This window comes from Eleutherodactylus coqui, chromosome 13 (genome assembly GCF_035609145.1).
Source record: "Eleutherodactylus coqui strain aEleCoq1 chromosome 13, aEleCoq1.hap1, whole genome shotgun sequence".
NCBI classification, from domain to species: domain Eukaryota; kingdom Metazoa; phylum Chordata; class Amphibia; order Anura; family Eleutherodactylidae; genus Eleutherodactylus; species Eleutherodactylus coqui.
Window position 1 is genome coordinate 45,381,035 of NC_089849.1, and position 27,958 is coordinate 45,408,992.

Sequence of the window (27,958 nt, forward strand, 5' to 3'; positions counted from 1 at the left end):
AATGGTAAAAGCGTGTTATTATTAATAGACAAATATGGAAAAGTGAAGGTGGCCGGAGTAAAAACTACACTTCCCAGAATCCTCTGCTTGAACCGGAAGTGATGAGTAAATAAACAGCTGAGAGGAGAGCTGTGCGCGCTGCTGCCTGTAAGGGGTTTCATGCCTGTAGTATGGTGACAGTGCTGTGCGACAGCAGGACTGCGGGCTGTTGTGACTGACCTCTCCTCCCTTCTCACCACAGATGAGCCCTCTGAGGACCCCCGAGCTGTAGGATGTATCCGGGTAACCTGGAGGACGAGGTGAGTCGCTGCGGTGCCTGAGGGCTAGGAGGGCGGCGGTGAAGGCTTCACCGCTATGGTAGGCGCTCTATGGCTGCAGCCGTATTGGTTGGAACTGGAGACGTAATTTGGCTTTTCTTCACCGGGAGCAAAGAGTCATTTGTCCGCCATCTCCCTAACTAAAGCCGACACTCGGCACATTGAGGGGATTCTTCGCCCTCTGGTGGCGCGTGGGCGCACTCGATGAAGAGTGCCTGCCTCGGGGCACCATGAGGCAGTGAGTATGAGAGTAATGCCCCCCCTCCCGGACGCAGCGCCCCCTTTAGGCATATACCCATGGGGCGCACAGGACGTGGCGGGTTCCCTTTAGCGCCGTTCTGTTCCCCCTTCTATATTTTTTCACTTCCTCTTAGACCGGTTGGTACCCCCACGCTGATCGCTGCACGGACGCTGCTGTATGGGGAAATACATTTGGGGGGCTGCAGCTATAAACCCGCCCCGTGACCTCTATACCTCAGACTGTGTCCCGGAGCTGGTGCCCACCTGTCAGTTGTGGCATTTAAGGCCCAATGTCCATGGGCGGATCGGATTCCGCATGTGGCATCCCGCGGACTCTTTACCTGCCCGGGTCTTTTATTTCCTGAACTCCTGCTTTTCAGCGGAATCCGCTATTGAATTGCGGGCGTGCCGCGGATCGGACGGCTTCCATTGACTTCAACGGATCCGTCCGTGCGGGAACCACACTGAAATGGAGCGTGGCGCAATTTGTGTTCCCGACCAAAAGGTCCGCAAATCCGCATGCTTTATTTCATCTGCGGTTTGATGAGCAGATCCCGCGGCCGTTGGGCCTATTAGTGGTGTCATCATGTATGTAGGCTATAGATCGATTACTGCCTTATCCAATACACAGGGAGGCCGCCGGGAGACGTGTCATGTTTACATCCTGAGGGGGCAGAGGTCACTGGGGGGTGAGCTCATTGTTCACCACGTATCGCACGCTGCATGATAGGCGGTGAATGAACTTGATGAAAGTCAATGGACTATCATGCTCCATGCGAATGTGCGTGTAGACGGCGCATGTCACCACACACGAGAAGTAGACCGCAGCACGCTCTATCTCTGCGGTGTGAGCCCTATACATTGGTATAGGCAGCGGGCGTCATTTACATACACATGCCCGCTCTGAAACAGCAGGGAATTAAAAAAAAAAAAGTCCCACTGCTCGTGTCCGTGATACGTGGCCATGCGCAGCGCACACGCAGCCATACGTGGTCTCTGCCAGCAGAGCCAATGTTGAGGAAATCAGTAAAGTGCCTCAGGCAGACCCGCAGTGTTTTCCATATACGTCCGTGGGCGGGAGGTCTTATAGACCCTTCACATGGCAGATTGAGCCCGGACGTCCCTGCAAGGACCAGTGATCAGCTGACCAGCGAGCCAACACTCATTTGTCAGCTGATCAGCGAACAGGGAAGCATCCAGCCAGCCTGCGGGGCGAATGATATTAGTAGCGATCGTTCATCCCCATAGATCGATTCTCGGCCGGTGAAACGAGCGCTGATTGACGTTTGCCAGTCGGCACTCATTATATCGGACCAACAACCCGGCTTGTCTGGAAGGACCTTTCGTTTAAGATATCGGATCTCGTGCTGCAGCCGCCCAACGCGCTTTGGGTGCTTTTACATGAGACGACCGTTGGGCCAGAAAACCCCCGACTGTCCCACAATGACTGTCGCTGCTCTGCTTGCACACAGGAGTGATAGTCGGTCAGCGAACGGAGGCGGAGCGCGCCGCAGATCTCTCCCGGTCGCCTCCACTCACAGCAAACAGGCAGTTGTTCATAGATGACTGCCTGGTCACGCTGAGAGACACCTCGCTCGCTGCTTGTTTCATCTCAATGAGCTAGAATGGAACGCCTGGTGACTGAGCGATTTCTCACTCTGCATCCTGTCAGGTCTGGCGTTTTCACAAGACAAGTATGGCTTAAAATCCCTTATTTGAGCATTTTTTAGCATAATTGTCTGGTGTAGAGTGAGTATACCGGCAGCCGCAGCGCCATCTGATGACTGACAATTAGTTAAATACAGCCTCCGATGAATGACAGATGACAAATTACAGTGTGTCATCATATAAGGAAGTTAGCCGAAATGCAGAAGCAGTGTGTGAAAAATTTCCATCACATCACTCAGCAGCTTGTAGATCCGTCATTAGCAGCCGTAACCTGAAGTAATCATTTCTATATAACTTTATACGTCTCTTGCATCATTCTGGAGGAGTTGTGGTCATAGAATTCAACAAGCGTGTACGTGGTCTCCCTCATGACTGTATATCTACATGTGATTATCTGTGTCTTATGGCTGTTAATGTTTGGAATAGAACAGTTCTTAAAAAGTTTTTTAAACTTATTTTTTATTATCCATATAGAAAAGACCTTCAATATTGTAGTGGTGGGGGTGCCACCGCCGCTAATCATCTCACTGAAGGGGATTTGCTATTTTAAAGGGGTTTTCCAGTGAATTACTATTGATGAGTCATCAATAGTTGATCGGCCGGGGTTCATCAGTCAGGACCCTGACTGATCAGCTGGGCGGGCACACGTTGTCAGTGCCACAATAACAGCGATCGGAGCGGGAGCCTCTTCGCTGACCTCAGTGTAGTGGCCGGTGCTGGTAACTGCAGGCACGGCTCTCATTGATTTCTACAGGACAGAGGTGAAGGTAAACTTGCTTACATTTCTTTCTGTGATCTCTGCAGGGACTTTGCCCTTTATTGGTCCGGCTCGAAGTACAGCAAGGTGGCCGCAGCTTGCTTGGTCCTGTGATCCGCCTGCTGTTTTCTGGTCAATAGAGACTGAAGTATCTTGGTCTGCAACGTCTCCTGCGCTGAAATAAGACCTGGGGCAAAAATGGATAAAAACTGATTAAATTCCGTTATTTTTAGGTCTCATATTTATAAAATATGTTTTCCCTTTCACCCATGACGGCAGCAGGCAGAGAGAGTATCCACCCCCAAGGACAGAAAGCCGAAGATAAAAGGATGGAGCCTCCCCATCTCCTCACTCCGTCCTTAGAGGGAGACCTGCATTCCCTATGCTGGCAGTGTAGGAAGGGCCGATTGCTATCCTTGCTCCTTACCTGATAGTTGTCAGACGGCTCCTTGCTGGCCTCATATCAGGGAATCCCAGTTTTGGAGCATGGTTGGGGCAATGCTATGATCCTTGCGCCACTCTCTGGGTAATGAGATAAGGTGGCATGTGCTAGGTTCATGGCTACTTCATGGTGATTTGTGTGTTTGTGTGCCAAAGAGGAGAGCCCTCTGCCACCGGCTGCGTCACTTTCGGCAAAAAGCTTCGGCACGGTTGAAAGTTGTCAACATGGTACACCAGTGGTGTCGGAGTAATCACCAGGCGTGGATAGACTGCTGGAAGGTCTAGTGGCTTCTCCATAGTGGGAGAACCTTTCCGGGACGCTTGAGACAACCCGGACCACCGCCAGTAGTTTCTGGATGAGAATGGGGTTATACAAGGGTTTATGGCACCAGCCTGATTATACTTTGTGTGTTTTTTGTTGAAGGCTGCGGCAAAATGTAAAAATGAGTGCTTTATGTAAAATAAGCTTGCGTAGGGCCTATAACGAGAAGCTTTGTAGAAAACGCATACAGCAGCCTGTTTTCAGAAGAATCGCCCACTTTAGTTTAAGGATATTGAATTATTAAGCCTGAGATTAAAAACACTAACAGATAGGAAGTATGTCCTGAAGGGCCCTTGTGCATCGGAGGGGAAGCAGGTTTTTTTGCCCTCTTTCGGATTTTGAGGAAGAAATGCTTATTGAACCTGGTGACCTTTTCTCAGATGGGTTTTCCTCCTCCTCGGATGGTTCTGAGATGGTCCATCCTTGCTTCCCTCCTGAAGATACAGAGAAGCCTCTGAAGCCTATTAGAGCCACTATGAAAATAGAGGAACCAGAGGAGTCTCGCTCCATTCAAGACATTATGTTTGAAGGATGAGAGAATCGCAAACCTAGAACCTTCCTGGTGAATGAGAATGTTCTTTCCCTAATTAAAAAAGAATGGGTGGAAAAAAAAACAGATAAAAGAGATGATCCTTTAGGGGAGGAGGGTTAAGATGCATTTACACACACAGGTGATCGCTCAAAATTTGTCAGAAACCAACAGTTTTGATCAATTATTTTGCTCAAATGGAGTACTAATAAGCTCCTTAGTAGCTAACTAGCTTTGTTTGCATGTATTTAGAGAACAGCGGGTGGTCTGTTCTCTAAATACATCACTTTTGTCCTGCATGGGGCAGCAGGCTGCATACATTGCTATCAGCGCTGCCCGCGGAGAACACAGCATACTGTCCCCTTTCATCAGGGATGACGGATTTCATGCTGACCTGAAGTCAGCGATGGGCACGCGTTTACTCACAGCAGCTATCGATCAAAAGCTATCGTTTAGATGAATTTTGAGCGGTAATTGCTGCGTGTAAATCAGCCTTAAAGGGGTTGTCTCGCGAAATCAAGTGGGGTTATACACTTCTGTATGGCCATATTAATGCACTTTGTAATATACATCGTGCATTAAATATGAGCCATACAGAAGTTATACACTTACCTGCTCCGTTGCTAGCGTCCTCGTCTCCATGGTTCCGTCTAAATTCGCTGGCAGCTTGCTTTTTTAGACGCGCTTGCGCAGTCCGGTCTTCTCCTTTCAGCACGAGCCGCTTCAGTGTGCTCCCCGCTACAGCTCGTCTGCGCATGCGCAGACGAGCTGTCACTGCTCGGGAGCGCGCTGGAGCGGCCATTCTGTACCATCCTCTGTTAGAGGAAGGTGCAGAGCTGCCGAGCTGTCCGGAGAAGCCATCCAGCTGTCCCGCCGTCCAGGTAAGTGATGGGCCGGGGGGGGCTGTCGCTGCGACGGGGGGGGCTGTCGCTGCGACGGGGGGGGGGGGCTGTCGCTGCGACGGGGGGGGGGCTGTCGCTGCGACGGGGGGGGGCTGTCGCTGCGACGGGGGGGGGGGGCTGTCGCTGCGACGGGGGGGGGGGGCTGTCGCTGCGACGGGGGGGGGGGGCTGTCGCTGCGACGGGGGGGGGGCTGTCGCTGCGACGGGGGGGGGGCTGTCGCTGCGACGGGGGGGGGCTGTCGCTGCGACGGGGGGGGGGGGGCTGTCGCTGCGACGGGGGGGGCTGTCGCTGCGACGGGGGGGGGGCTGCCGCTGCGACGGGGGGGCTGTCGCTGTGTCGGTGGGGGGGGGCTGCCGCTGTGTCGGTGGGGGGGGGGGGGCTGCGCCGGTTACCTGCTGCCTGGCGGTGGGTGACTGGTCGGCCGTGTTCACTCCAGGGGTCCGGTCGGCGGCTGCGGGGCATCTGGTTGTCAGGGAGACACAGCTGGTAGCGTCTCGGGAGCGCGCACGTCGGGCTGCAGCAAGCGAAGGGAAAAGAGCCGGCGGCCATCTTGGGAAAATTTTTATCAGTTGCTGAAACGCTGGAACGGTAAGTACAAACCAGCTAGAAAAGTCATTTACAGGGGGCCTTAGTAATGTATGCTTAATTAGGGGGACTGGGCAAAAAAAAAAATCCACTCCTGCCTCGAGACATCTCCTTTAAGTCTAGTCGGGATAAGGCCCTGAGAATTTATGTAGCCATCTCAAGGGTTTCAAAGGAGCTCGGCTGTACCCTTTGATGACATGGGACTGCTTAAGGGCCTTTTAGAAAGAAAGGCATAGGGCTTTCTGTCTTTTCTCTCCATGGCCGCAGGCACGCACAGATCCCACTGTGGGATTCAGCACCGTGTATGCAAGTGGACATGAGGCCTCAGCCGCCCGTAGAGAAGCATTGGGTATCCGCACTTCATCAAAGTCATTTTAAATGATTTGCAGATGCCACGCAGATAATAAACCGCAGCATGCTCCATTTTACCATGGATCTGGCTCCATTCATCTCTATGGGAGGTTAGGATCCGCAGTGCATCCCCAAATACATTTAAATGCACCCGCTGCAAATTTGAAGGTTAGAAGCAATTAGGGAGGTGGGGTTGTGGGTGATCTGCAGTACATCCGCGCGTAAAAAATCAATTTTAAGATGACCGCAGTGCATCCGCTGCGGAAATCTGCACTATATAGCCGCGCATGCCGTAGACATGAGGCCTAACTCTCGTCTGTGCCTATTATCCGGGGCACAGCTTGTTTCCTGGATGATGCTTCCGCAGCTGCTGTAAGGCTATCAGCCAGAAGGTCATCCCTGACCAAGTCTGTAAAGCCGGATGACTCAAGAATTGGTCGGGAGATCTTTCATCCACAAACCATTTGTGTGCTGTTCCCCATCAAGGAGAATATGTATTTATGTATTAGAAGAATAGGCATTATTCACTGAAAAGGAAGCCAATAGCACAACACCTGACAGACTGCAGGCCAGGCACAATCGCCGTAGACCCTAATAGAATGCAGAGAGCCATACTATGATATGGAGGAGCTACTTGTTCAATGCAGACTAATAGTGCAGCCACTCGCTTCAACCCAGCCCAGATTGGAGAGGAGCGACTGCAAACCTAGCCTGCACATGTGAATGGATACCAAAGATGCCCGCCACAGACATGTGTGCCACACTATACAGGAGTGCGACAACCCCCCCCTCCTACTGGCAAAGCAGCGGATCACCCTGTATCGCCACAGTGGGTCACACTGCCTGACATCTTGGGCTCATCAAAATGTATAGCGAACTGCATGCAAAAATACTGATAAATGCCAGTGTTAGTTTTGTATTTTGGCCCAGACACACAAGCTGACGAGCCACGTCAAGGCCACCACATGTCCTTCAGGACCTACGCTAGAAAATAGGCAGGTCGCCCAGGGGGCAGAAAATATCTGATTTGCCTTTTTTTATTCTATTTATTTTTTGCAGAAAGTTAAGTGTAGGAATCTCCTCTCCACCCCCCTCTCTCTCATGGCATACAGAAGGGGTTTAAGGGCTCTTCTAAATTGAAAGGTACGTTGCACAAGATCAGGCATAATAGCTATGTGAGTATCACTGAATGACAAATTATCGGATTCTCTAGCGCTTTTTAGTATGGCCTCTTTATCCCTGTAAAAAGGGATGCAGCATATAATGTCTTTCGGCGTTTTCGGATCGGGAGATTTACCACTCATGGCTCAGTGTATATGGTCAATTGTCTGAGTTCGTTCAGAGCGCTGACCAAGGGAACTGAAAAAGCTTTGGGCCCAGGGCTCTAACTGGGTAGTTATTCGGGAAGACCCCATATGTGGAAATTATTTCTCCTATGTATGTTTGCCAGTGCGGTTCAATATATTTGCAGTTTGGGTGGAGGGAGCCTGTATGACTTTGTTGTGAGCGTCAAGCTAGGTGGAAACTTTCTTCCTAAGTTTCTTCTACAGTGATCAGTCTATGGCTCACTTCTTGCACAAGTGCTAGAGGCTGTTTGTGACGTCTCCAATCGTTGAAATGGTCAATCTCGCTTTTGTTGGGCATCGCTCTGATGTGAGCTTTCCAGTCCCATTCCGGGTCACCCAAGGCAGGGCCCATTGATTGCAGGGCTGTTGTCTGAGGTGGTCCAGAATAGCCTCCCGGGGATAAATAACCATGAGGGGGATATCTGAGGCTCAGTGTTGGCAGAGTGTTCGGGCACTAATTGAGGGCTGGTGTAATGGTAGTGGGAGTAATCTTTCTAGTCACTGTTAGCTGTTCTTGTTCTTTGATTCCCCGCACCCTGTAGCACGGAGCCGTTTGTGGACTCCTGTGATGTTTCTTGTGGCAGGGGAGAGCAGGCACACCACAGCGCCATCCATGAGTGCTGAGATGCTTCAGCTCCACTGCTATGGTGGGTTCTCAGCTCACCTGGGGCCCCTTCTGGTGCCGGTTCTTGGGGTTGGTGGAGGTCCCAGTGGGTGGACCCCAAACAATCATAATTATCCCCTATGGATAGGGAATAACTATAGATTATGGTATAGTCCCCTTAACTGTAGTCGATAGGTCTTGTGAGAGGGTGGGAGTGAGATAGGGGGAAAAGAAGATGAACTCTAGTTCTCTACATGTCAAGCAGCAGGGTATAGCTGGGATTCTGCATAGCAGAGAGATGACATCTGGGCCAGACGGGTAGATTTAAGTGTCATCAGCATAAAGGCGGTATTGAAAGCCATGGATTCTATGAGCTGTCCTAGACTATGTGTGTAGATGGAGAAGCGTAGATCTTCCAGGACAGCCTTGGGGATAGGGGGGACCAGCAGAGAGAGGGTGAGAAGTGGAGGTTTGTGGGGTAGGAGGCGCTAATTATTCGGTTGGTGAGTTATGAAGGGGGAAACGGGAGGGGAAAGTTTTTTTTGTTTTTTTTAATTTTTTTTATGCTAAGGAACAAGAGAGTCTGGACATGACTATGGGGGCAGCAATCTTGCCTGAACTGCAGTTAGCAGCATTTAGAGATTTGCTTCACAGCAGAACTCACGAGCCATAAAAAGGAGCTGAGCCATTGACTTCTATGGAAGAGTGCTTTAAACATGCTTCGGGTCATGTGCAGATGTCATTATGCAGGGAGGGGGTGGAGGTGAGCTGTGAGCAACACCTATGGTGAATGATGGATGTTTTTAGTTATAGATAGGTGTTAGCTTTCATTGAAATCCTCGTGATGATAATGAGATGACTGCTGAGAGGTTTTCTCTACAGCACAGTGTGTCAGCCCACTGTTAGGCTTAAGGCCCATTTAGACACAACGATATTCGCTCAAAGCCATCTTTTGAGTGATAACCATTGCGTATAAATGCACAGACATCGTGCAGTTTTCGTGCACGATTCGTTCCTTGCTCAATTCTAGTTTTCTAGAACTGAGCTATGAACTCTTATCAGCGGTGCAGGCTGTTATTACAATCAGCAGTGCTGATAAGATTCTTTCAGCTCGTGTCCCGCTGGTAGTTCACAGCGGGACATGAGCTGTAAGCGCGCAGAACAATGCAGCTGTTTGCTTATGCTAAACAGCTGTATTGTTCTCACAGTAATAGCAGTGGTGTCCCGCTCTGCCTGCATAGCTCTTTAGTGGCTAATAAGCTACTATAGACTATAAAAAGATAATCGCTCAAAACTGTCACTCAAACTGTCATTTGAGCGATCATCTTTCAGTGTAAATGGGGCTTTAGTCGTCAGTGTGAAAAATAAAATTATCGAAAATGTTTAACCGAAAGACCTGATTTATATAATAGCTCACTTTCTTATCAATAATTTTTATTGGATTTTAAAGTTAACAAAGAATAAAGTTGACCTATTTGTTGCGTTTAGAATACAATATCTGTATGACATGAATATTGTAACCATGTTGGATAGTTATGAGACTAATGCTCCTTACAAAAGAAAAGACAATAGTTGCCAGGTTTATGTAGTTTGTCGCTTCATTACTAGATATCTACTAGAAACTTGTGCACCACTAGAAGGTTTCTACCTTATGGCAAGGGTCTATTAGGGATAGGAAGGGGTTAAGACATGGAGATACTTGGAAGGTGATATGTGGAGGGATTTGTATGCTAGTTAGTTGAGGGATGATTTGTCAGCCAAATGCTCCATTTAGATATAAAGGGATTGAATGATCCAATTTGGACTGCCAGTGTTTTTCTATAGGTGCAGTTAGATGGGACTATAGAAGATACTCCCTTTATGGAAGACACTTCGGAGCTTTTCCGGTAGCGTGCGATTGTAAGACGGGTTGCCTGTAGTATATGGCAGGTAACTTCTGCATTCCAATGGGAAGTTATAATGGGCTCATTCTGATTGCACATTGCCTTTAAGGCTGGAGGGTCCTGGGTGTGACTGGAATGTACCTCGTTAGTATGTAAAGTACTCATCACTTAAGGCCCTTTTACAAGGAACAAGGTATTGTTCTGTTGAGGGAAACCTGAATAATTATCGTTCAGTGTAACCGCGGCAACGATCAGCCGATCAATGGTTTGGTTTCCTTTCCTTGTATGCCGACATAAGCCCTCGTCGGCTCGATCACTTATCGTTGGGTTTATATCCCGATCCTTCCGTCGTTCACATATATAGCGAATGTGAGAGACTGAATCATTTGTGCTTGGGACGAGCCAACCATATATCTGTATGAAGGGCTGCAGGGGAGAGGGCCGACATCCCTTACACAGACTAGACTGAGCCGCCCCGATTCTCCCATCACAAAGGTATGTCTTACAGATGCTAAACGGGGCGGCCAGAAGGGCTACAGCTGGTTATTCAGGAAGCGCCGTCCTTCTACCTTTGTGTGATGTTTGAGGGGTAAACAAATGTTTCTTCAGTCGTGAAGAGGAGGCTGGGGGTCTCCGGCAGCGGGGAGCGAAGCATTATGTCTAGCCTGGCTCACAGGGGAAATGTCCATTTAGGGCTCATTTACATCAACGCTTTTGGGCCCCGTTTACTGCCATGTTACGGGGCCTGAGGAGAGACATTATATGATGGAACTGAACCGCGCCGAACGGTCCCCATGGACTATAATGGTGTCTGCTCGGTCTCCAACCGGGTTTTGGGGATTTTACAGGACAAACTAGTTCAGCGTGCTGCACTACTGTTTTTTTTTCTTTACAGAAATTGGTGATGGAGCCTCTGTGAAGGAGCTTCACACAGACTGACAAGTGGGCGGGGTTGTAATGAGGACCGATCAATGAGACTCATGCTTATTTAATGTCTGATGCTGTCGATGTTGGAGTTGAACAATCCTTCATCTCTGATATGGTATCATCCGTGTTGGCAGCACATCGTTCACGTGGTTTTTTTTTTTTTTTAGTATGGTGTAAGGCCTCCGTGGGGGTCACTCTTGGGGCGCTGAGGCCTCCGTGGGGGTCACTCTTGGGGCGCTGAGGCCTCCGTGGGGGTCACTCTTGGGGCGCTGAGGCCTCCGTGGGGGTCACTCTTGGGGCGCTGAGGCCTCCGTGGGGGTCACTCTTGGGGCGCTGAGGCCTCCGTGGGGGTCACTCTTGGGGCGCTGAGGCCTCCGTGGGGGTCACTCTTGGGGCGCTGAGGCCTCCGTGGGGGTCACTCTTGGGGCGCTGAGGCCTCCGTGGGGGTCACTCTTGGGGCGCTGAGGCCTCCGTGGGGGTCACTCTTGGGGCGCTGAGGCCTCCGTGGGGGTCACTCTTGGGGCGCTGAGGCCTCCGTGGGGGTCACTCTTGGGGCGCTGAGGCCTCCGTGGGGGTCACTCTTGGGGCGCTGAGGCCTCCGTGGGGGTCACTCTTGGGGCGCTGAGGCCTCCGTGGGGGTCACTCTTGGCGCTGAGGCCACTCTGTTCATGACAGCCTCTGAGAACCTTTTATAGGCCAAGGATGGAACTACTTTTAGGGCTTCAGTTGACAAAATCGTTCATCTAATCACCACAACTGTAAGGGCTCCTGTCCACGGGCGAATTTTAACTGCGTTGCTATGGAAAGCGCAGCCCCCTGTCCACGAGCGGAGAATCATAGCTATTCTCTGCTTGCAGCCGGCAATTCGCAGCATGCTGCAATTGCTGCGATTTTCCGCAGTGGGCCTATCTGTCAGATAGGCTCCCCGCAGAGATCCATCTGACAGCGCCTGCTCCCGGCAGCCTTATCATTTGTATATCTGTCGGAGATGTAACTGCTTGCCAAATTTTGCAGCAAAATGACACCTGCTTCTGGGTGCGCGATCCACCCCTCACGTGGCCTGGGGTAGCATGGTGACCTCACTGGTACAGCGATCCATGTGAGGCTTGTATTACACTTACACTGAGTAGACCGTATTGACTAGAATGCAGACTGTTCAGTTGTTGTCCCGCCATCTGGCATTTCACAAGACAAAATAGTGCTGCGTGTTGTGCTATTTGTCGTAAATAGAACCTCCAACACGGATGTGAACAGGACCCAAGGCCTTCCTCGCACACGTGTTGTGAAAAGCACCGCGATTTAAATTGCGTTGCTTTGCTGCGTTTTACTTTCGGTTTCGGACGCAGCAATGCTGCAGCTGATGGTGGCATTTAACATTCCTCATCATTGACGAGGAGCGCTAAATGCTCAAAAACTGGACAGAACTCACTCGAAAACTGCGCCGCTGAAAAGCTACACATTCGAGCGTCCTGTGTGAGAGGCTCCATTGTAAACAATGGGAGCCTCCGACAGCGTTTAGCGGTGTGTATGATGGAGGCCTGAGGCTGTTATTGAAAAGGACTTGACGATCTCCGGTTTTGCCTGTATATAGGCCATTAATGCCGTATTCTATAGAACTAACGTACCTGTTTATCATCTGTCCAGGAGTTCATCACTATACGTGTCCAGGACCCCCGAATGCAGAATGAGGGATCGTGGACCTCCTATGTGGATTATAAAATATTCCTTCATGTAAGTCTTTCCCTACATATACGGCCCTGCTTCCTCTAAGGACCCGGAATGACTGAATGCCCAATTAAAGGGGTTTCTGCTTAGTTTGTTTTTCAAGATTTCACCCATCCACTGGATGGATAAAAACTGACAGAATTGAGGGCGTCTGACCACTGTGACCCCCACCGAGCCCAAGAAGTGTGGGTCCCATTTCCCCTGTCCTTGCTGCAGCCCCCACAATGTGGCGGAGGTTAAATGCAGGGCTAGTCACACTTGCAGGGTGCTACTTCACTCATTTTCAATGGGTCTGATGGAAACAGCCGAGTATAAAGCGCTCAGCTATTTCCTTCAGTCCCATTGGAATGAACGAAGCGGCAGCCATCCATGTGCAACCTGTTCACCATTCCGGTATGTCACCCGGTAATGAGGAGGACAGCAGCCTCGGGATTGGTTGGACCCCCACAGATCTATCAGTGAATGGGTGAAAACTTAAAAATGCAACCCTGCTACTATATACATGGGAACAAGCTATTCCAATGGTTATGCCTCATTCACATGAGCATACTCTGTCCATCTTCTGCATGCTGTTTCATGAATGCAATCCAAAACTACAGTGAAGACTGACACACAGGCAGCATGGTAAAAAAAAAGAATGGACAAGAAGTAATGCAAATCTGCAAAACCGTGCAGATATAACAGATAACCTGTATACGTCATTGGCATTAATATACTGCAAGACAGAAATACTGAATGTTGATAAAATCCTGCAGAGAAGTAGTAGTCGAATAGCGAAGACCAAACCTAGATAACGGCTCCCTGCTTCAGTGCTGCACCCCCGCATCCATTGTGTCTCCCAAATCCCCCTGCACAAACAGATCATACAAAGGCTGGGATCCAGAAACACAATCGCCGGCTCTCTATAGGCTGCAGTGTATTGTGTGGACTTGGTGCTCCCCCACCGGAGGCCTTGGGGCCGCATACTTCTGCTGGGGCCTCCATTATACACAGACCACTGACCGACCAGTCACACTCTGTATTCTACGGACAGACAAACACATGGAGTCAAATGCATAAAAAGGTGGAGTTAAATGAGGTAGTTTATTGTAGTAACCAATCAGAATAAGTAATTTTCTTCTGCCGTATTTTATATCCATTTCTGGAAAAGCGGGCGGCAATCAGTGTGGCCACTGTTATACTTTCAATAGGGGCTGCCACCCAGCTTTCCATTAACCCAGAATGTATTGGAGGTAGATTTGCTACCTATAGGAAAACGGGAAGACCTTTAGAATACAAGGGATTTATGACCTAAAAGCTTAGAGGAATTAAAAATGCTGAAAAACTTTTTATACTATTTTCTTCCAACTACCTTAAAGCGGTTGTTTCCCAACAGGTTTTACAGACACCCCCGCCGTAGCGCATCCCAAAGAGAATGGGAATGGGTGGCCACACATGCACACCACCACTCCATTCACTTCAATGGGACCAATGGAGATTGCCAACTCGACTTTCTCCAGCAGTCCCATTAAAGTGAATGGAGCCAGGCTGCACATGAACAACCAGCCACGGTCATTCACCTTGGGACTACCTGTCATAAGACAGCCCCTTTTAATGAATAAGCAGGGACCACTCAAAATGTACCAGTCAGCCATAACATTATAATGGACAGATAAAGTGAAGAACACGAATTATATGGCTACAATGGCCCCTGTTAAGGGGTGGGGGTATATTTGGTAGCAAGTGATCAGTTCTTGAAGTTGATGTCTTGGAAGCAGGAAACATGGGCAAGTGGAAGGATCTGTGGACCAAGGGCCAAATTGTGATTGTTAGAGGACTGGGTCAGAGCATCTCCAAAACGTCATGTGTTGTGGGGTGTTCCCGGTATGTCGTGGTTGGTACCGACCAAAAGTGGTTAAAGGAAGGGCAACCAGCCACAGCCATATGTGCCCAAGGCTCACTGATGCTCATTGCTAGTGAAGACCGCCTGGTCCGATCCCAGAAGAGTTACTGTAGCACAAATTGCTGGAAAAGTTACCGCTGGCAATGATAGAAAGGTGACAGATCGCACAGAACATCTCAGCTCATTGTATACGGGGCCATGTAGCCACAGACCAGTCAGTGCCCATGCTGACCCCTGTACACAAGCAATGGGCGGATGAGCCTCGGAACCGGACCATGAAGCAATGCAGGAAGCGGCCTGGTCAGATGGGCATGTTTTCTTTTCCGTTATGTGGACAGCCGGGTGCGGATGTCACTTCGTGTGGGAATGGATGGCCAGGAGGCACTATGGGAAGACGACAAGCCGGCTGCTGGGAAACAATCATGTTACTGTGATACGTACCACCTACCTAAACACTGTAAGACCTGTCTGGTGACGGTACCACAGGACCCCTCCGGAGCTCTTATGGAGTCCGTGCCTTGACAATTCGCAGTCCTCATGGCGGCAGGAGGGCCCACACGGTATTAGTCACACGGGTATATACAGTTTTTGGTCCGTGAATGTGCAGTGTTTTTACAGACTGAAACCCTGCATATTCCTGTGACTCGGGCGCGGCGGGCGCCTTTATTTACGTTTGTACTAACAGCATTTTCACTCGCACAAGAAAAAAAACTGAAGTAGGTTCATTGATTTCATGTGAAAATATACAAGTATCATGCGTATTCACTGCGTATTTGCGCAATTCCTTTGACTTCAATGGGCCATAACAAACCATAGTACGGAACAAAACAGGACATTCTGCGATTTTAATTCACGTGCGTGTAAAACGCTTGTCTGAATACCCCAATGCAAATCAATGGAGATTCAGCACTGTCTTGTGCACGTGTGAACGAGCCCTCAGGAAGGGGGCTTTATATCAAACTGATCCGTCTACATCAGTTGGCAATTCACCAAACATTTTGCAGCACGTTTATTAACGCTTTTATGTACTTTATGGCATAAAGTCCCAATTTGTTGTACAAACTGGTATTGGTGAAAAGAATTGCACCTTTTTAGCTTTCTGCGCCAGCCCCAGCACTTTTGTGGAAAGTGGGCGGGGCTTTTGAGAGGGGGTGTGACTGCCCCAGACCCACAGTTATGTATAATAAAGCAAGAAATGGCGTAAATATGGCAGGTCGGGCCTGGTGTACATTTCTGAGGTGCACTGAATACATGAAGAGGTGCGTGCCACTCAATATACAGACAACAGTATTTGGACTCTGCATGTTTTTCAGAAAAAGTGCTTTATTACTCTTTTTAGCGACGTGTCGGCTCTCCTTCTGCTTGTATTACTGTGGTAACATGTCGAGGCATACTTCCCACAAGTTCTCGAAGTCTGGGCAGGAACAGCTTGCCATTCCTCGTGCCAGGCTGTGAGAAGAGATTGTTGTGAGGATGGGCGTGGGTGGCGATGTCGTACCCGTCGCTCCAGTTCGTCCCACAAGGGCTCGATTGAATAAATGAATAGTTATTAAACGAGCAGCTTTTTATTTTGCCCGTGCCCTTCCCAGCATACCGTTCGGCAAACTCAGTATTTGCAGATTTTCTGCAGTGTCCAAATACTTTTGTCCATACAGCATACACTGTATAACGCTAGAACATTTAAAGAAGAACTAACTCCCACATAGGAACACACAGCCCCCTGCCGATCCTTTTCCACCAAACTTTTGTTAGGCTGACCTGCCCATTCATCTGAACAGCAGGGATCGCTGAAGTCCTTGCATTATATCAACAGTCTTGACCATATAGTGATTTTCCTTTCTGAATTGTATGAATAGGAAGGGTTACAGGACTGTAGATTTTCCATCACGCTGTGATAGAGGCCCTCGTCATTGGACCAATAAGTATTAACGAGCTCAGAGAAAAACAAAGTCAGACCCCAGTGTCTAGTGGAATCAGATGCTTCTCTAATATATTCATAGTATCAGGTTGCTTCTACACACAAAATGACATAACAGCACAGACACATACCCTTAAACGTCATACGTATTCAGGATAGGTTCTAATGGTTAACTTATGTTTACGCCTTGAGGTGTTGCTTACTGGTGTGTTACTATTTAAACAGATGATTTCTAAGAAACAAAGAGAAGTGAAACCAGCGGAGAAATAAGCTTGCACCATGATTCCTAACCCAAAAAGAATGCAAGGGTGGGGGTTGTAGCAGCTCCTTATCAACTGAAGGGGCAAAAGCCTCTCTCAGAAGAAGGCAGACAGATTTTTCCCATAAGAATGAAGTGTGAGGGTAATAAGGACCTTGCATATACTATTTAAAACGTTCGCTGTTTAGCTGCTGCTTATACTGGCAGCTTTATCTCTCACAATGCCCAGCTTACCTCCCCGCTGTGATACAGGCCCAGCTTACCTCCTTGTGTACAGCTCAGTGGTTAATATGACTGGCCAGGGCCGTGGTGGTCTATAATTGGATACAGCAGCACGATCTCTTCTGAGGAGGAGATGTCAGAGCTGCCGGCACGACAACTGACCACTGAATATTCAGTATTTTTCAAAATATTTCACCATCTTTTCTAGACGAACAGCAAGGCTTTCACTGCTAAGACCTCCTGTGTCAGGAGACGGTACCGGGAGTTTGCCTGGCTGAGGAAGCAGCTTCAGAAATATGCTGGATTAGTGTAAGTTGTGCAGAAACTTTCTAGTTCCCCATTTCACCTTTTCTCCATTTACTAACTATTTGCCCTCATTTTAATAAATCTGCGCAAATGTTGGAAATGTATCAGAATTATATAACCGAAAACCACCATAGCAACCAGTCAGAGCTCCACTTTAATTTCTTAAACTGCTTTTTTCCAAGCACAGCGCCACCCTTTTCCATAGAGTTGTGTGTGGTATTACAGTTCAACTCCTATTGAAGTGAATGGAAGTTGAGCTGCAATACCAGAAATGACCCACAGGCAAGGGTAACGCTGTGTTTATAAGGAAGCAGCCATGTTTTTCATCAATAGATGATCTGCTGTTTAGGTTTCCCACTGCTGCTGTCAGTGCTGGAAGGAGATAGCTCTGTCAACGTTGCGGTGGCCTGGTTTGGTATTACAGGCACAGTTCTCATTGAATTTAACCCCAACACTTATGTCCTATGCGTTCAGGGTTTGTATGGAAGGAGGATCAGGATCCAATCTCTCTCTATACAATATGATTGCTGGCTGTTTCTCCCAGGTAACAGCCGAGATCAGCAGTAACACTGATCATGGCTGTCAGAACTGACAGCGGCATTTACAGGGTTAACATAGTAACATTGTTTTCATTCAGCCTAACATACTATGTCCAGCTAGTTCAGCCTGTTTCCTACCCCATTTAAAACCTTCTATCTGTTTTGCGGGGTCTCGATTGGCTCCTCACTGTGATGAGATGGCTTTCAATTGCAATGACAGTCTTGCGCCTTCTGAAGGCCCCGCAGAGCTGCCATAGATGATTGCCTATCAAGCCATGCCTGTTTTGTGGCTTGATAGACTGCCTGTGAGATCAAAGTTTAATGTAATACTATGGTATTACATTATATTGCAGGAGCAAGTAAATGATCGCAGGTTCAAGGCCCCTGTTGGGAATAAATGTAAAAGTGAGTTTTAATTTTATTATTAGAAAAAACAATCTAAGTTATTAAAAGTTACCCCCCCCCCCTTTCCTGCCACATTCCTATATTTATAATGAAAAAAACAAAACAAAACCATAAAAAGCACAAAAAACATATTTTCGATGGGGATCTTGAGCAGTGGACCCTGCCAATCATCTGTTGATGGCTTATCCTGAGGACAACCCCTTTAATGTCCTCCGTCCCATTGAGGATGTGACCGGCCAGACTCCGTTGCTCTCTATTTACTGTATGTTTCTGTTTCTCACCAGGCCGGTACCTGCTTTACCGGGAAAACTTCCCTTTCACATCGGCTGCACTGATGATTTTATTGAGCAAAGGCGACAAGGACTCCAGCAGTTCTTAGAACAGTAAGTATTCAGTCATTGGAATTCATCCAGGAAAGGAGTCCCCTAAGTGACGGTTCTAAACTTTCTGGTGCCCAAGTGAAATATTGAGCTGCATTAATCAGTGGTTTCATGACGGAAAAATGATAATTTGACTGTAATTGTGCTAAATTCATCAAAATGGGGCACAGTACATAATCTATTTAGCATATCACACTAGACCCAAAAAAGGAAGCTGGAACAGTACCTCTGCAGCACCACCTATTGGAAGGCTGCATTCCTGCATGTTGATGTTAGACTCTTTATACAAGCCTTATAACAATCATTGTGGTACTTTGGCTTGGTTTTCAGACTCTCGGACAGCTGTTTTGGGGGTTTGCCATTCATCAATATGCAGTAGGTTTCTGGCTTGGCTAATGAAAGGCCTACAGACATGAGTCAGGAAGGGTATCGTCTCTCCTTAAAAAGAGCATCTAGAAGGTGAGCGAGGCATCTCACTATCCAAGCCAGAAACCTACTGCACACCATCGAGGGGCACCCCCCCCCCCCCGGGGTACGCCCCCGCCCCCAAATAGCTGTCTGTGTACGGTATTCTGGCTTGGTTCTCAGATTCCCAGTCACCGGTACAAGGCTTGTATAAGAGTCTAACACTGACTTGCAGGAATGCTGCCTTCCAATAGGTGGCGCTGCAGAGGTATTGTTCCATCTTCCTTACTTGCATATATTTCCCAGAGGAGCATGGATGGCCTTATAAGTCTCCTCACTCACCTTCTAGTTGCTCTCCTTAAGGAGTAATGATCCTCTTCCCGACCCTCTTGCACTACTTGATGATGAACATTGTACATAATTATTGCATACCTAGAAACAAGGCAAGCGGGTAATTAATTTGACCCACAGTTGCTGTTTGGCCGTATTATTCACGCATGTCTCAGAACATGATTAAAAATGTAAATAAGGCGCACGGCCACTGATATTTTTCTAATACACATGTCATTAGGCTGTAGTCTGATAAGCGGCAGCGTCTGTGTGATGGCAGCTCCTGCTCTGCTGCGTCATTCCACCTCGTTATGTTGCAGCGCTGTGTATCCTCTGGAGTCCTAATCGCCTCGGACCGCGCTGACCTGTATTCACAGGCAGGAAACAGCAGCTTCCTATCAATATTCTGTGTCTCCCTCCACCGGCTACTCTGCTCTCCATTGCCATGGCGACCGTTCCAGTCAGCGACCGGAGAAATGGTATGGAGAAGATAAGGAGCAGCTGCCATTTCCTTTCTGTAACTGCCACTGAATTACAATAGTTATTTGTGGCAGCTACATACAATGGATCACCTCTGTATAAGGACCACCCTAATGTAAAGTAATGTATATTACTTCTATCGGCCATCGCTTTTATTGCAGTGTGGGGGGTCTTTTAAAGAGGTTTCACTGTAGATAATCGGTATCCCAGCTATTTTATATAGCCCTAGAGATATTGGTATGGAGACCGCAGAGTTTGACTTGTAAGTGCATTCCTGTGGCCCCAGAAAAAAGCCAGAGAACCCCCCCCCCCCCCCCCCCCGTGCCATTGTTCTCCGGCTCGCTGGGGGCCCACTGGTCATGTTATAAACTGTCCTAGTTATATGCCAGTACATTCACTTATAGTAATAACCATTCCATATAATTTATATAGCATCCCTGTTAGTGACTTGCATGTATGAAATCACTGTAGTACCATAATATTATGGGACTCTCACTAATATGGAAGGGTACGGTAATTAATGATCGTTCATCACTGCCAGCAGGACGGATTAAAATAGAACTCTTATTAATGCCTTTAAAATTATCAAAAAAACACAATTAAGGTGGTTTCACACCTGCATTGGGGATTCCGCTTTCTGTCTGAGTGGCCGAACGCCTCCGTCTCTGGATGGAACTGAACAGCTCCAGACGGACCCCATTGACTACAATGGGGTCCGCCAGCTTTCATCCCAGCTGCCCGGCTTTTAGACAGAAGAAAAGGGCTGCATGCAGTGCTTTTTCTTCTGGTATTTGCAGCCACATCTGTGACTGACGGAAGCTCCAGCCGGACGTTCTGACGCAGATATGACATCTCCGTGGGTGACATTGAAGCTTGCGTTATGGGGCGTCAACCATATACCGCTACTGAAGCCATCCTAAAGTATGCCATATCCAACCAAGGATGGACTCAAGAAGAAACTCTGCCTAGGTAGTAGACAAGGACCGAGAGCTGTTCTACCTTAGGTCATGTAGGTGTAAAGGGAAAGCCAAGGCTCAGTCTAGAACACTTATCACTTCAATTTTCCACTTGGAACTTGTGTCCCTCGGCCCCGAATCCCTTCTGGCACGTTGTAAGGAGTCCGATTAGGGTGCGGATAAAGGTGTGCTGAGTCCTCGGGAATAATTCACACTGGAATACATTGTTTGGCGCATAAATCTGAAAATGACTTGGGGGGGTGATTCATCTGGAAGGTCTGTGTGAAAGATGGGACTTGTACAGCGAGCAGCTGGGGATGTGCAATGTGGGCACACCACACCGACCGTGAGGATTTACTATCCCTCCCAGCATAACCATGACCTGTACATCAGGGCCCACAGATTGTCAGCAAGGCCCCCTGGTGGTGAGATATGCAACCTGCCCTGCTAGGAACTGGTGTCCTAGTAAAGTTTTCACTGATCTATACTCTTTAGCCTCTGCTTTGTTTGCACTACTGTAAGAAGGACTTTTTAGGAGAATTGCACATGTGATGCAGCAAGAAGCCCTCCATGACGGCCGTGAGGATGAACACAAGGGCTGCGTTGGGGACTTAAATCTTAGACCTGGATCAAATTTATTTTAAGTCTGTCCACACAGGGCAGTGTTTTCTGTTGTGGAAAATCTGCAGGTATCCCTTATGGATTTTCTCCCACTGATTTGCAGGGGCGAAATCCACAGAGAAAACTGAAATCTGCATCGTAGATGGACCCGCTGCGGATGTGAAGCCTGCACTGACTGATAGTTTACACTACAGATGTCCGCAGTGTGGATGAGACTTAGTTGGACGCACTTGGCTGCTGTAGGCCCTGTATATGCCCGTGTGGACAGACCCGTAAGGGCACATGTTTATTTTCTTTGTGCTGCTCAGTCTTGTATAAATGGAAGGGTATGTTCACATAGTAGAATTCTGCCACAGATTTGATGTGGAATCCACGCCGAGTTCGCTGAAAATTCGCAACCCCTTACTAACAATCTAACTATATCAAGGACAAAACAAATACTGATGGAGCTCACATATGTAAAGTTATACCAGACTGTTTGATAAACAGGGCCCTCTATTGTAACCTGTGAATCCCTGTTACTTGCACCTGCTCATATACACAGCGGTCGTCCTGAGAAGGGCGGCCCTCTGCTGGCACCTATCCTGCGGTACACTGATCAGCCCTGCTATGCTAGAGGGATTCCTCATGAAGTCCAGATAGGAAATCCAGCATATCTAACAAACCCACAAGTCATTATGCACCGGTCTCACTACTAGTGCTCCATAGAACAATTACACTGTGCAACACAATTTTTGTAAGCGATAAGCAGATAGGCGGCTCATAGTAACTTTAGTGCACCGAATTCAAACATGAAATCCGTTTTTTTTTCTGCCACATAAGGTTTTCCAATTATGGTAATAATGTAATCCAATTGCCATTGTATTGTATTTTTTGGAAATCTGCCTAAACAATTACCCCAGCCGGCTCGCCATTAACCTCACTTAAGAAAAAGAATAACAAAAGTGATTGTGCAACTATTCTGCAATCACTGTTACACACCGCGCGCTGACTGAACACTATAAGGGTAGGTTTATGTAACCTATAGGGTACACACAGTGTGCTGACTGAACACTATAGGGGTAGGTTTATGTAGCATATAGAGGGTGTTTCCAGGTGGCGTAAACACTGCAAATTTTTTCATTACATTATAGGGTAGATTAAATAGTAGCATTGAAAAATACAACTCATCCCGCAAAGAACAAGCCCTCATACAGCGACGTCCATTAAGAAAAAGGAGTTGCAATTTTTTTTAAAACAAAAAAAAATAAAAGCTTGGTCACTAAAGCGTTAAATAACAAACATGAGACGTTCTGCTGAGATTCCGTTTTACAGTGTAATCAGCAGGTTTTAATTTTACAGAAATATCAATTACTTTCTGTTAGGAAAATGTTTAAAACGTGTTGCGGTGTAATCGTTCAAACCAGCAAAACTGCTAATCATCCAGTTTAAATGTAGCCAATGACTAACGAGAACTGAGGTCATCGCTTGTCATTTAGTGTCAGCCGGCTCATGAAGTTGACGCACTGATCGTTCTGCGTTTCACATACTGTAGGAATAGTGCAGGACTCAACGACCGTAAAAATGCATGTAGTCGTGTGAAAGGGCAATAAGACTGTCCTCGCTGCCCAGAGCAGCCAGTCACACTTCAGCTTTCATTTTACCACAGCAGTTTAAGAAATGGAAGCTGAGCTCTGATTGGCTGCTTTGGGCAGCGAGGACAGTATTACTCTTGGTAAATGAGGACCCATGTCCGCTCCATACATTGTGTTAACTTCAGTCTCATTATGCACTTGAAAAAAATCCCCATCCATTAGTACAATATACATGCTGTGTTACCTCCATACAGTGATGTATACATAACGAACTACTGTGTGCCCCTGAAAATAAGACCATGTTTTATATTAATTTTTGAGCCAAGAGGTACTAGGTCTTATTTTCAGCGGGGGTCGTCTTATACTTACCCAGCAGGCTCAGACCTGGCCCCTCCTGTTGCTCTCCGGAGCTCTGATGTACTTCCAGTCCTCAGCCGTCCACAGAAGATCACTTCCTAATTACGGGATTTATAAATCCCGCCTCCAGGAAGCAATGGCTCTGATTGGCTGAGCAGCACTTTGAGAACCAATCAATGCGGCACTCAATAAACGAATGCAATGGCTGTGATTGGTTCATCAAGCACTGCATTAATTGGCTGAGGGGCGGTTGAAGAACCAATCACAGGTATCGTGTTGTGGAGACTGGATTTATGAATTGGCTGAGCCGCAGCATTGATTGGCCAATTCATAAATACCGCCTCCACAACGCAATGGCATCGGAGCTCTGGAGAGCAACGGAAGGGACCTGGATTGAGCCTCCGGACATATATGCTTCCTGTGCCTCTTGTAGGCCGCCTGTGACTATTGCCTAATCTTGTTCTTCTGTTGGCAGAGCTGTACAGAACATGGTCCTGTTGTCAGACAGTCAGCTGCATCTCTTCCTGCAGAGCCAGCTCTCCGTGGGTGACATTGAAGCTTGCGTTATGGGGCGTCAACCATATACCGCTACTGAAGCCATCCTAAAGTATGCCATATCCAACCAAGGATGGACTCAAGAAGAAACTCTGCCTAGGTAGTAGACAAGGACCGAGAGCTGTTCTACCTTAGGTCATGTAGGTGTAAAGGGAAAGCCAAGGCTCAGTCTAGAACACTTATCACTTCAATTTTCCACTTGGAACTTGTGTCCCTCGGCCCCGAATCCCTTCTGGCACGTTGTAAGGAGTCCGATTAGGGTGCGGATAAAGGTGTGCTGAGTCCTCGGGAATAATTCACACTGGAATACATTGTTTGGCGCATAAATCTGAAAATGACTTGGGGGGGGGGGGGGGGTGATTCATCTGGAAGGTCTGTGTGAAAGATGGGACTTGTACAGCGAGCAGCTGGGGATGTGCAATGTGGGCACACCACACCGACCGTGAAGATTTACTATCCCTCCCCGCATAACCATGACCTGTACATCAGGGCCCACAGATTGTCAGCAAGGCCCCCTGGTGGTGAGATATGCAACCTGCCCTGCTAGGAACTGGTGTCCTAGTAAAGTTTTCACTGATCTATACTCTTTAGCCTCTGCTTTGTTTGCACTACTGTAAGAAGGACTTTTTAGGAGAATTGCACATGTGATGCAGCAAGAAGCCCTCCATGACGGCCGTGAGGATGAACACAAGGGCTGCGTTGGGGACTTAAATCTTAGACCTGGATCAAATTTATTTTAAGTCCGTCCACACAGGGCAGTGTTTTCTGTTGTGGAAAATCTGCAGGTATCCCTTATGGATTTTCTCCCACTGATTTGCAGGGGCGAAATCCACAGAGAAAACTGAAATCTGCATCGTAGATGGACCCGCTGCGGATGTGAAGCCTGCACTGACTGATAGTTTACACTACAGATGTCCGCAGTGTGGATGAGACTTAGTTGGACGCACTTGGCTGCTGTAGGCCCTGTATATGCCCGTGTGGACAGACCCGTAAGGGCACATGTTTATTTTCTTTGTGCTGCTCAGTCTTGTATAAAGGGAAGGGTATGTTCACATAGTAGAATTCTGCCACTGATTTGATGTGGAATCCACGCCGAGTTCGCTGCAAATTCGCAACCCCTTAATTTAAATGGAAATGCGTCAGTCTATGCGGTATAGATTTCAAATTTGCATGCTGAGAAAAAAAAAAGATGTCACGGTCATCTAGGGCAAGAATTCTGCACTTGGATTTGCCAAAGATTTGCATAGTGGCTGCAGTTCTTGGAAGCGGAATCCAGGTGGAAAAAGCCACATCAGATTCCACTGTGTGAACATACCCGTCTGCTCCCAGTGAAGGCTGGTTTACACAGTGGCAGCTTTGTGAGGTCATCCTCTAGCGGGTGATGCTGCCAACATGACCTTCTGTTGTCTGTTTTGGGGTGACATTTATTACAATGTTTTGGGATGAAGACTTTTTTTTAGCTGTATTAAAAAGAAAAAAGTGTTACTAAACATTCCCATTAATTCTAAAGACGACCTCCGTCCATATGGAGTCACTTCATGAATCCTAGAAGAATAGAGGTACATTAGCCGGGTCATGCTTCTCTCCTGAAGCCCTATTACACTGAATAACGGACATGCATGAGACCGAGAAACTGGTGGAAATCTGCATTTGTTAAAGCTTATGTCTAGAGATGAGCGAGCATACTCTGTAAGGCGATTCACTCGAGAGAGCATCGCCTTTATAGAGTAGCTGCTGGCTCGTCCCTGAAGATTCGGGGGAGGCCGCGGGGGTGAGCGGAGGGGTATCGGGAGGGAGAGAGATCTCTCACTCTTCTTACCCCCCCCCCCCCGAATCTTCAGGCACGAGCCAGCAGTTACTTGAAAAAGGTGGTGCTCTCTCTCGTAAATCACCTTACAGAGTATGCTCGCTCATCTCTATAATGTCGGATGCCATACAGGAGCATCCATAGACTATTGTTGTGTGCGTTTAGCAGAATTGTTTTTTCACTGGATGTATCTGACTGGATTAGCGCCATCTACTGTGCTATTCTATCCATAAAAAAGGGTATCTCCAGCAGATGGATGGGGCTCTACGTATCTGTTGGTGTATGCACTGGGAGCTTTGCTAGTAAATAGTCAATGGGATCACAAAAATGCTGTGTGAAAATAGCCCAAAGTACAATTTACTGCTTTTGTTATTTTAGACCATTGTCAGTAGTTTGTTTGAAGGGAAAAATAAATTCATGGGGTTGAAAAACCTGTTTACCTCTATGGGATGACTGAATTAAAGATGTGTTTTTAAACTGCTGTACAAGTTGCAAGCGAGCCCATACCTTTAGTAATGCATTATTAGGCACTGGGAAGTCAATCCTTTAAGGGGAGGATGGAACATACTGACCGCACTGCAGGCATCCTGTTATACAGCAGATTGCATAAAAGGCAAGTAATACTGAATCTTAAAACTATATACATTTATATATCTGCACGTTCTCAGCTGAACAGCCCAATGGGCGGCCCTATCAGTGACAGCTACCCTATATGGACAATCGCTGATAGGACCGCCCATTGGACTGACAGACTCCCTTTTAAGGTCCAGAATGGCTTATTCTGGAAGTAGCATTTTAAGGGTTGTAGATTTTAGACAATTCCTTTTGCTAGGAGGGTCCACTGATTGCAGGTTGTTCTACCACTGGAACCCAATGCTCATGGAGAAGCCCAACAGCAAGTGTTCAGTTTCCCTAAAACATGCGCCACCACGTGGAAAATGGAGCATTATACCGTCCCCATCAAATCACTGGACCGTCTGTGTAAGCTGGAGAATAGTCAGACCCTGGTCCATGTAAAATGCTAAAAAACAACCTGGCAGGGAACATACTTTACTGCTTTTTTTTTTTTTTTAATTTTTAGGGGGAAAAGATCCATTTGGTGGATCATCAATAGTATTTTCCACAGAAACCCCCTTTAACAATGAACTGAGTGACCGGTCCGTGGAGAAGGGGGAGGGGAATAGTGTCATAACGCTGGACCACAAAAATGTGCTTGAACTATTCTGAGAAAGGAAAATTTCAAACCACCCTAATTTTGGGTCTAGAAACACAAATAGGATATTCGATTTTGTTAATTAGCTCTGGTTTTTGGATATACTGATCTCAAATTAAAATACGCTTTGAAGTTCTTTCTCTTCTCAAAATAACTAAACTACCCTAATTTTGGGTCAAGGAAAATGAATGAGATTATATTTTGTTTAGTAGGCCTAACTCTGATTTTATAGAGACACTAACTTCAAATAAAAGGGCTCAATCACGTGAACGGGTTCTCTTTGCGAGTCACTTGTACTCCTTTCTGGGGCGCCTCTTGTCACTGTCCAACAGTAGTCCGCAAGCAGAGAAGCTTCCATGTTTTCTGATACTTCAGTTCCATTTTCGATATATCCCGATGGGATCGCTCTCCGTCACTCACGGCGCCGCAGTTGTCAGGGAAGAAGTCCAGGTGACAATGTAGGAGATGGATTTTGAGTGACATGTTGCAACCTGATCGATGGGGCTTTTCTAGAAGTTTGTCACAATCTCAATGTACGTCAACCCTTCGATCTCCCAGGCAGCCATGCACAACATCTTTACATGCCTCCAATGCTGCTCTCTTATCACCCTGAAGAACTTGCTCAAAGTTTTTATCTTTAAGAAGATTCTAAGATTTAAGCATTACGGTATCTGATTTACATTTTAGTTATTCAGCTAGTTTACTATATATACTTTAGTTTATTTAATTTCACTCCTCTAACCTTGTGGATCTGAATAAAGGACCATATATTTAACTTAAATGGGCTACATCTCAGAGCCAGGAGCAAGAAAGATTTTTTTATAGTACAAAGTTTCTATTTAAAAGTCAAAATAAAAGTGGCTGTTCAGGCAAATATAATGTTTTTAGAGTCATAGATTGGTAAAGTTGGAAGGGACCTCCAGGGTCATCTGGTCCGAGCCCCTGCTCAGTGCAGGATCACTAAATCATCCCAGACAGATGTCTGTCCAGCCTTTGTTTGAACACTTCCATTGAAGGAGAACTCTCCACCTCTCGTGGTGACATGTTCCACTTATTGATCACCCTCACTATCTAATCTGTGTCGCCTCCCTTTGTTTTATAAAAGTCTTACACAAGGCGTCATGTTTATCATACTAGTCCCATGCTAATGCT

The 27,958-nt window shown here is 47.3% G+C and overlaps 1 protein-coding gene across 3 annotated transcripts; it reads left to right on the forward strand.

Annotated features, from left to right (window-relative positions):
- The first annotated feature begins 94 nt into the window (after nt 1–94).
- SNX11 (sorting nexin 11) lies at nt 95–26,038 on the forward strand. 3 transcript variants are annotated; one of them, XM_066587675.1, is made up of 7 exons: nt 120–147; nt 242–299; nt 7,172–7,255; nt 12,517–12,603; nt 17,087–17,187; nt 18,413–18,511; nt 23,707–26,038. In XM_066587675.1, the coding sequence occupies exons 4-7, from the start codon at nt 12,550–12,552 to the stop codon at nt 23,888–23,890; spliced, it is 438 nt and encodes a 145-aa protein (XP_066443772.1). In that variant the 5' UTR covers nt 120–147; nt 242–299; nt 7,172–7,255; nt 12,517–12,549; the 3' UTR covers nt 23,891–26,038. The 3 variants fall into 3 exon arrangements, with proteins under 3 accessions (XP_066443771.1, XP_066443770.1, XP_066443772.1); XM_066587674.1 differs by having other exon boundaries at nt 95–299; XM_066587673.1 differs by lacking the exon at nt 7,172–7,255 and having other exon boundaries at nt 101–147.
- The last annotated feature ends 1,920 nt before the right edge of the window (nt 26,039–27,958 follow it).

Excerpts from the sequence above, each read along its gene's own strand:
- SNX11 (XM_066587673.1), top strand. The coding sequence starts at position 273 with ATGTATCCGGGTAACCTGGAGGACGAG. Across the intron at positions 12,604-17,086 it reads ATTATAAAATATTCCTTCAT|ACGAACAGCAAGGCTTTCAC; the intron begins GTAAGTCTTTCC and ends CATCTTTTCTAG. Across the intron at positions 18,512-23,706 it reads CTCCAGCAGTTCTTAGAACA|AGCTGTACAGAACATGGTCC; the intron begins GTAAGTATTCAG and ends TTCTGTTGGCAG.